Genomic DNA, 10624 nt, shown 5'->3' on the forward strand with positions numbered 1-10624 from the left:
TTGTGTATGAACTAAACCTAAAACAAATCAGTAAATACAGAGCCAGATCTTAGGGTTCTCTATAACAAACCAATACAAAATCAGATTTACCCTAATCTGAAAATTCGAGCTGATTAGCAAAACCCAGAGGGTTTTCCGAAGAGAATCAAAACGAATAACAGAAATAGGGAAAACGATTTGGCGTCAGCTCATACACAACGAACATGAACAAGAACGGTGGTAATCAGTAATATTGACGCAAAATTTCTAATGACGAAAAACCCTAGAAACCATTGAAGAACTGATAAAGGATAAGAAATCTAGCTAAAGAGTAGTCGACGGCTGGTTTTTTGGTGTATTGAGGTTCAGTCAAAAGAGTATTTATAGGTGCGGTGAGGCTTATGTCGGTCTAGAAACCCTAATGCGCGTGTTATTCACGTGATATGAGGAATTTCTATTGGATCCTTATTTTGGTGGGCTTTTGCTAACTTGCAAAGAAGTTTTAATATTTGATCAAATTTGTTTTTTTTTTTTTTCCTTTTTAAAACTACATAAAAAAGTTGACAAAAAAAAAAAATACATAAAAAAAAAAAAAGAGAGAATGATGATCCATATGTTTTTATGAATATGGAGCTTCTTTTTCATGCGAAATTTTTTTAAGATTAACAAATATATTAAGCATCTTAATCAAATTTCTCTCCCCATTAATATTTAAAATTAAGAAAGAACTCAATCTAATATAGCATACATGTGTATATGGTATATATGTATTTCTCCTCTCTTCTTTTCAAAAGAGGTATAAGACAATAAATAAATAAATCAGAAAATAATTGTGAGACATTTGTAATAACGTTTTGCAACTAGACTAATCTGCTTCAATTTCAACTTCGCAACATTTTCAGCCTTCTGGAACCAAGAATCATCACTGCCTTCTTCCATTAACATTGTTCTCTCTTCATTTCCATGTACCGGATTTATGTGAATTTTCAGTATCTGCGACGGTACGACTTGGTAGTATAAAATCTCCGTCGTTTGCCGTGTACTAATAAGCATTTTATGGTTTACTATGATCTCTTCTCCAATCATTTCCAATCCTGCGGAGTTTGGGGTTACGTTTGAGTTGTCGTTGTCTTGTGCTTGGTTCTCAAACGAGAAAAAATCATCGATCTCTATGTTGTTGATTGTATTGGTCCGTGATCCACCTAGAATGATACAATTATTTCCGATTAGATATACTCAACATTTCTATATATGATGTCAATGAGAGTTTCTATATCATACCCACCATAAAATTCAAGATCTTGATCGTTACTCTCAAAACTTGGCAAAATCTCTTCTTCTTCTAGAAAACTCTGTTAACAATGCATACAGATTATTTGAGACAATTAATATTTGTATTTAGAGCATATATATACAGGGCCGGCCCAAACTATTTGAGTGCCTAAAGCAAAAATTTTTTTGGCCCATTAACAAAAGCTGTTATAAAAAAAAATACAAATTTCAACATGTATGAGATTTGAAACCATGACCTGTACAACAAAAGACTTCAATCTAACCACTAGATCACAGTAACATTTTAAAAATTAATGCCCTTAAAACTACTTATAATTATTTGATGCCTAAAGCCCTTGCTTCATGGGCTTTACCCATGGGCCGGCCCTGTATATATAAATGGAGAAACCATATTGATTATTATGATATACTATGATATTAGTTACCTGTTTAAGATTCTCGCTAGACATTCTCATCCATGTCGAATTTCCAACATCGAGATCTCCAATGTGTATTAAATGATCATCAACGTTGTTGTTATAGAATTGGTTGGAGTTACTTGCGGCGAAAGTAAAGTCGTCGAAACCGCTTTGACCACTGTTTTGATTCATTCTCTTGGAGAAATCCCTGGTTTGAGCCGGCGAATTTTCTACTCGCAATGGTGGCAGTGACATTTGATGTTGCAACATCTCACATTCCATTTCTGTATTCACCTACAGTAGATATATACAACATTTTAAGTTACATAACTGATTTTGTATAAGATCTAGTAGTCATCTAGAATTAGCTGTATTCACAACTTACCTTTGATTGTGTGAGGGAAGGTCCATAAGGAGATCCATAATCTGCAAAGCTCGTAGGCATGTTTTGTGACAAGTACTGCGACCAGTCATCATGATCAGTGATTGCGTTTGCGTTTCCAAATCGTGATTGGATATCGGCAGCGCTATTATAAGGTAGAGCTTGATGTGCGTTTGAACTTATTTCAAGATCTGAACAAACGTCAAAACTCGAGTTACCGCTTAGATTCGAGCTCGTATGGACGTAAGGTTGATGCTGCTGCTGATGTTGATCTCTTGGTTTGGCCTCAATCACTATTTTCTTAAACACGCGACAAAGTGCATATGCGTCCTAAGAATATTCGAACAAGAATCTTGTTAGAAAAGTTTTTTCTAGTAACTAACACATCTAATAGTTTAAATTAGATGATTGATGATCGGTTTGATTAGTAAGTAAACCTGCATCCCAAATGCAGAAGGCACGCATTCAGTTTCATCGAGGCGATATTCATGCATGACCCAACCAGTTCTAATACCATGTGGGGCACGTCCACGGTAGTAAACTAATGTTTTCTTGGTCCCAATGGCTCGATCTCTCCAACTCACACGCCGGTCTTTGCCCGTGGCTTTCCAGTAACCGCCTTTTGTTGCCCGGTTCGTCCTTGAACCATTGGGGTATTTTCTGTCCCGTGGGCTGAAGAAGTACCATTCTTGGTCTTTGCTAGGAAGCAGTGACTTCCCTGCCAATTTACATGGTTGAGTTAATTTGAGACAACACTAACTTATATTTTTATTTTAGTATACAAAATACGAATTTAAATTAAGTTTCTATATATATATATATATATGGTTTTAATTTGTTTTGTTCTGTCTTGTATAAAATATGTTTAATATGTTCTCTGAAGATAAAAACCCTAAAGTAAAAAAAGTGTAAACTATATATGATATAAAAAGTGTGGTGGTCCATGAGAGGTTTACGAAAAGTATTTGAGGATTTGACCAAAGGGAATCCTACAATTGCGTATGCTCTAATCAATACTACTATAGTATTATGGTATATATATTGTTATATAATTCATTCAGAAAAACCAAATTCTTCCAATCCAAGTTGAATTGAGAAAAACTAATCCAAACGTTGAATTGATTTTGTTTTTTTTTTTAATGTTAAATAACTTTGATCTTTTGATAAATGAAATAATCAAAACCGGTACCAAAAGTTCCACACAAAAAAATAGCACATGTCGAAAATGATTTTCGAAGAATTGAACGATAAAAAATATAAATATGATAAAAAAAACTCTTGTTAATTTTGAAGGATTTCTACATATTAGTTAAAAAATCACATGATTGGTTTTAAATTAGTGAATTCTATTAAGATTTCAAAATTTTGCTTGGATTTATTTACCAAAAAAAAAAAAATTGCTTGGATTTTGTAATCAATCAAAATATGCAAACCAATATAATTGATGTATTAATTTTGGTCAAGGTGTTCTATTATAGTTGTCTTGTTATTGTGATATTCTTTTTCTTTTCTCCACTCTATCTTTAAAACGATAGAACCAGTGCCGGTCCGAGCATTTGTGAGGCCCTACACGAAAAATAAAATGAGGCCCAATATATTTATAAGTCTTAGGGCTAAATTTTTTTTTGGACCTATTTTTAGTAAATTATACAAAAATAATGATATTTTGAATATTATTACATTCAAATTTAATTGTTTGGGCCCTATTTTATTTATTTTTTTCGAAAAAGACTTTAGTTTCTACCAAATATTTTCATTTTATGGGCCTTTTTACCAAAAAAAAAAAAAAAACTTAAAAAAAAAAAAAAAATTGTGGTGCCCCAAGCGGTGGCTTGGGTGGCCTGTCCTGCGGGCCGGCCCTGGATAGAACCTATGTCAAAACCTATTCAGCGCTTAGACCATAAAGGTCTCATACCAAATTATATACTGATAGATTGACTATGGTTAACTAAATAATTATTACCTGGCAAGTCCCATGGTTCGCACTTGTAGAGGTCTACTTCAGGGATAATTTCTAGCTCGATCTCTTGACCGTTGATCTTTCTCTTGAGATAGTAAGTGATTAGTTCTTCGTCCGTTGGATGGAACCTAAAACCTGGAGGCAATGAGACCGGAGCCATGTATATACTCTTCGACAATATTGAAACCTCTCGTTCGATTCAATGTCGGATTATAAAACAAAACGATTAACGAACGGTCTTGTTTACGAGATATAAACTCTAACAAGACCGATCGTTTTTATTTATAAAAACAAATTTATAAGTATGGTTGGGTAGTAGAGAGAAGGGGAATGATAATAGGAAAACCTTGAGATAACGAAGAAAAGAGAGAAAGACAAATGTTTTGTGTTTTCAGGGCTTGAAGGGTATAGGTTTATAAATGAAGAGGAGAAAGACAAAATTTCATACAGTGGCAGGAAAGTGAAAGGGATATATGATGCCACCCTCAAATAATATATGGAACTTATAATATAAAAAGTAGGGCTACATACCCAATTTGTCTCTCGTCTTTTTGTTTTTTCCTTACACATATTCTGATTCTTACTGTCGTTTTCTTCAAGATTAATAGATAGATAGATAGGTTGTAAAAAAAAATATGTACCCTAATGCAAAACCGTGTTTCTTCATCAAAGTGGTCGCCTCAAATAATCTCATTCTTCTCCAAGCATGGTCAGTTTGGAATGTATCCACGTGGCGGAACATCATTGGCTTCATGGGGGAACGAATCTTGGTTTAACCAATAGAAACTGGTTTCAAATCTTTATGTATGGCGGCGCTTCTAACTGAATAAAACTGTCCCCTTTGTATCGTATCCCCACTTGTGAGAATCCTTTAGTTCCTTCGTGATTGCCGCTGATCGATATGTCATCATCTCAATTATTATATCGTATAGCTATAGCTAATCTCTTTTTGAAATAAAAATAATATACTACTTCATTTTTCATAAGTTGTGATCTCGCATAATTGGCTCGAGTATGGTCGTTTGATTGATCATTAGTATTGGTTTGTTCATCTTCCCTATCTCTTTGTGATATTGTGTTAACTAAGTTATGTCTCCGGAATATGTTTTAATACCACCCAAAACTATATTATAACTTTTTCACAGGGAAAACACCAATCACGTTAAACGAGAATGAGACACAAGTTCGCTCGTTCATGAGCATGTAACATCTAGATGGATATGAAACACATGATAGTGATAAACACATTAGATTCATATGTATAAGTTCACCCATAATTAAAAGGCATAGATGAAACAAAATTTTGTTTAAAGGTATAGAGATGAATAAGCTAAGGTCTCCACATGGTAGATCATGTGGGTCCAGCTCTGTAAGCATGTGAAAAAATCCTTGGAGGCATAGATGGGCCAACCCCAGCATCACTTCTCAGCTTTTCTCATCACCATCATACACTTTTCTGTCATTATGCAAATTCCATATTCTAGATCTATATCTAATTAATTACATATATAATAAGCATTAGCATATAACACATGTATATAACAATTTGTACATACCCTTCTTTACACTTTTCCCTCACATGAATCCATCTTTTTGTTCTTTACTTTTATTTATTTCTCTTTCACACACATCTATAACCTATCTTTAACACATGAATGTATCTTAAATTCCCAAGTTGAGAACATGAATTATTTGAAAATAGTTTCAAAAAAATTATCTAGAAACAAATGTAATTTGCATGACAAAAATCCATACTTTAGAAAAAATTCTGTGTCTCTTTGTCTATGCTGTTGTAAACCACATTACGGATGGACTCCATAACCGTGGCCCATGTCCATGTTCTAGAAGGCCCATGTCCATGTTCTAGAAGGCCCATGTCTATCTTCTAGAAGATTCGCCCAATGACGGTTTATGTTAGTCTTAGTGGGCTTTGGGCTTTAGGGTTTCCTAGTCCAATTGGGATTTGTCTCCCTTATTGTGTATATATATAAGTTGTAACTTCATTCATTAATAAGAGAATATACGAGATTTATAACACGTTATCAGCACGATTTGCTCTTAACGAAAACCCTAAAACCCTAACCCTAAAAATCACGATACTGTTCATCGCCGACACTGTTCATCGCTGATACTGTTCATCGCCGATACTGTTCATCGCCGTACTGTTCATCGCCATACTGTTCATCGCCGTACTGTTCATCGCCGACACTATACATCGCGGCACAGTTCATCGCCGACACTGTTCATCACCGACACTGTTCATCACCGACACTGTTCATCGCGACACTGTTCATCGCGACACTGTTAATCGTGGTACTGTTCATCGTGGTACTGTTTGCGGTTCGTTGCAGCAGCGTAAGTTACCGAGGTCTTTAGCTCCCGGTTCTAGTCCATACAACCCCATAAGGTGAAAGGTAACATCAAAACCCTAAAGCTAAAGAACCAACAATTGAACTTGAAAGTTAAGCAAAGAGAAACCCTAAAACGAATGATGATTGATTAAGTGATTGCTTTGCTTGTATGATTCGATTGCTTGCTTGATCCGATTGCTTGTTTGTTTTCGCTTGCTCGTTTGCCTGTCTTGTTTAGGTTGCTAGAAAGCTTGTTATTGCTTATCCTAAACTCGCAAATCGAAAACATCTTAACATAGAATCCGAAACCCTAAAAGACATAAACCCTAAATTGAAAACACTTTAATCGGATCAAAACCCTAAATTCTAAATCACGTTTGGATGAGGTTGTTTTGTTAGATTGATTGTTTCTTTGTTTGATTTCATGCATAAGTTGTTAGAAACCCTAAAACTAAAATCGCATGAACCCTAGAAAAAAACTTAGAAAAGATAATCCTAAAAGAAAATATTAAAATCCTAAAATCTTAGGGATAATAGAAAATCTTAAAACCCAAAAATCTAAAACTCTTAAATAAAATAGGAAATTCTAAAAACCTAAAATCTTAAATAAAATAGGAAACTCTAAAAACCTAAAATCTTAAATAAAATAGGAAATCTTAAAACCCTAAATCTTAGGGATAATAGGAAATCTTAACAACCCTAAATCCTCATTAAAATAGGAAATCTTAAAACCCTAAAACCCTAATTAAATTAGAAACTTCCTAAAATCTTATTCAAGATAGGAAAACTTTAAGAAATAGAAAATTTCCAAATCCTAATTAAAATAGGAAATCTTAAAATCTAAAATCATAAGTGAAATAGGAAAATTAATCCTAAAGTAAAGAGGAAAGTAAATCCTAAAAAGAAAAAGGAAAATTTAATCCTAATTAAAAGAGGAAATCTAATCCTAAGCAAAAGAGGAAATCTAATCCTAAGAAAAAGAGGAAAGTCAAATCCCTAAGTAAATCGATTCATGGTTCGGTCTCAAATACCGCATGACACTAACGATTACATGATTTTGACTCAAAACTTTTCCTTGTAGATGTTGAATTACAACTTGTACTTTACTGCCCTAAATCTTTTAGGAGATAATTATTTTAAAATGGGCAATGGATACTAAGATTATCCTAAAGTCAAAAGGACTTGGTAAATGTATCTAATAAGGCAATAATGCCAAGAAAGAAAGATAGATACAAGGCAATATTAGCCACCGTCTTATTGAGAGTCTCATAATCAGGACTATAAGTCCATGGATGAGTCTATTGCTAGATGAGCAAAATAATGACTTACAGATAAAAACAGTGAGTTACGACCTCATAGATTAACCCCATTACCTAATGCCAATAAGGCCGCAGAGGATAAGAAAGAATCCAAAGAATATAACCACGTCTAAAGTGATAGACCACACGGTCGTGACCGTGGTGGATGGAAAGGACGTGGTTGTAGCCACTATAACTCATCCGGCCGTGGGAACCACTATAACCGTGGATGTAGACCCAATTCCGGCCGTGGTCGAGGGCGAGGATGATGTGGTATTTCCAAACCACAACACTCGACCAAATGAGTATGCCATAGATGTGGTATTGAAAGGACGTGGTTGTGGCCACTATAACTCATCCGGCCGTGGGAACCACTTTAACCGTGGATGTAGACCCGATTCCGGCCGTGGTTGAGGGCGAGGACGATGTGGTATTTCCAAACCACAACACTCGACCAAATGAGTATGCCATAGATATGGAATGGGAAACCATTGGGCTAAGATATGTAGGACTTCCAAACATCGTTGTGACCTCTATCAAGAGAGTGTAAAAGGGAAGAATCCTAAAGCCCATTTGGTATATAAAGATGGTGAACATGATCAAGATGATCTAATAGAGTATGAAACTTCTGATTGCATAAAAGAATCAAGTTGATAAATCTTACTTCGACATCAAAACCTCTATGTTTTTCTTTGCATTTTATGTGTTTATTGATTGTTATTTGCTTGAATTTATTTTATATTATTTTATGTTTAGAACATGATTCTTGTCCATATAAGAAATGGCCGAGGACAAGAACATAATTGTGGTGGATAGTGGAGCCACACAAAAGATAAGAGATATTTTCCTAAATCTCATAATGAAAAATGCCAATATTAGCACTTAGCGGGCATAGCAAACCTTATTGAGGGCTACGGCCAAGCCCATATTCTATTACCAAATGGCACGCATCTTGAACTAAGCGATGCTTTATATTCACCCAGCTCGAAGAGGAGCTTATTAAGTTTCAAAGATATAAGATTGAATGGTTTCCATATTGAAACAAAAGGTGAAGGGAACAAAGAGATCACCCAAGGACATAAGAAAGTCCTAGAGACTATACCCGCATTACCCACTGGTCACTACTATATTAAAATCGATATGATCGAAGCTAATATGGCAATGAACAAAGAGTTCATCGAGAAATTTACTTTATGGCATGACCGGCTTGGCCATCCGGGTCATAGTATGATGCGTAAGCTTATGATAAATTCAAAGGGGCACACCCTAAAAGAGAAAAGAGTTATCCCTAAGAATCTCACGTGTGAAGCATGTTCACAAGGGAAACTCATTATAAGGCCATCACCGGCTAAGGTAAATAAAGAGACCTTAAAATTTCTGGAAAGGATACAAGGAGATATATGTATGGTCCTCATTGATGCATCGACAAGATGGTCGCATGTTTGTCTCCTATCTACTAGAAACCAAGTGTTTGCTAGGTTATTGGCCCAGATAATAAGACTGCGAGCCCACTTTCCAGATTTTCCGCTTAAGACTATACGTCTAGACAATGCCGGTGAATTCACGTCCCAAGCGTTTAGTGACTACTGTATGTCCATGGGGGTAAGTGTGGAACATCCCGTAGCACATGTACATACACAGAATGGATTAGCGGAATCCTTCATTAAACGAATTCAATTGATCGTTCGACCATTACTCATGAGGTCGAAGCTTCCAGTAGCCGCTTGGGGACACACTGTTTTACATGCATCAGAGCTTATACGCATAAGGCCATCTAGTGAACATAAATATTCACCATCCCAATTACTCATGGGTCATGAGCCAGACATATCCCATCTAAAGACTTTCGGGTGTGCCGTATATGTACCGATTGCTCCACCACATAGAACAAAGATGGGACCTCAAAGGAGGATGGGAATATATGTTGGATTTGATTCTCCCACCATTATTAAGTATCTAGAGCCAACTACGGGTGATCTATTTAAGGCTAGATACGCGGATTGTCATTTGAATGAATCCGAATTTCCTACTATAGGTGGAGAGACGAACAAGCTGGGTAAAGCAATAAAAGAAATATAATGGAATCAAACATCCTTAAATTGGCAAGATCCTCGGACTCTGGCATGAGAATCAGAGGTCCATAAGATTATACATTTGAAAAGCTAGCTAATCAATTGCCAGATTCCTTTGCTGACCCAAAGAAAGTTACAAAAACGTACATACCAGCTTGTAATGCACCCGTACGTATTGATATCCAAAAGGGAATCAATGAAATTGCTACCGAGTCTAACACACGAAAGAAACGTGGTAGACCAATAGGTTCCAAAGATAAAAATCCTCGAAAATCAAAGAAAGGTGCAATAGGAATCCGAGGTTACTAAGGAAACCATCCCAGACATGGAGATAAGGCCGGCCGGCTCTAAGGTACAGGTACCATATAATGTAGCTTGGGACGCCAAGCTGCAAAATACTAAAGGTCCTGACCATAATAAATCTCAAATCGATTATATCATGTCTGGAACATAATGGAACATATAATAAATGTCGACATAAGATAATTTTGCATGCAAGATAGCACTTGAATTTATGAATATAAATGAGGATCAGGAGCCCACGTCTATACTAGAGTGCACTCAAAGACTTGATTGATTAAATGGTACAAGACCATAAAACGTGGAGCTAAGAATCATTAAGAAAAGGAATGAGTTTGGTCCGACCTTAAGGACACCATTCGATGTAAAAACCAGTAGGACACAAATGGGTCTTTGTGAAGAAGAGAAATGAGAATAATGAAATCGTGAGATATAAGGCACGGCTTGTAGCACAAGGATTCTCACAAAGACCGGGGATAGATTATGAAGAAACATACTCCCCTGTGGTGGATGCTAAGACATTTAAATTTTGCTAAGTCTGGCTATATAAAGAAAAAGACTTGATTTGCGGCTAATGGATGTAATGCCTGC

General features: G+C 35.8%; 1 protein-coding gene across 1 annotated transcript; it reads right to left on the reverse strand.

The window, feature by feature from the left end:
* Window positions 1-717: 717 nt before the first annotated feature.
* On the reverse strand, window positions 718-4581 carry LOC9309886 (NAC domain-containing protein 86). Its single transcript, XM_021020869.1, has 6 exons — window positions 4016-4581; window positions 2490-2770; window positions 2056-2382; window positions 1698-1964; window positions 1265-1331; window positions 718-1181 (listed from the first exon to the last, which is right to left on the reverse strand). Exons 1-6 carry the CDS (start codon window positions 4170-4172, stop codon window positions 799-801), a joined length of 1482 nt encoding a protein of 493 aa, XP_020876528.1. The 5' UTR covers window positions 4173-4581; the 3' UTR covers window positions 718-798.
* Between the last annotated feature and the right edge of the window lie 6043 nt (window positions 4582-10624).

The sequence above is a fragment of the Arabidopsis lyrata genome (assembly GCF_000004255.2).
Source record: "Arabidopsis lyrata subsp. lyrata unplaced genomic scaffold ARALYscaffold_6, whole genome shotgun sequence".
Classification (NCBI taxonomy): domain Eukaryota; kingdom Viridiplantae; phylum Streptophyta; class Magnoliopsida; order Brassicales; family Brassicaceae; genus Arabidopsis; species Arabidopsis lyrata.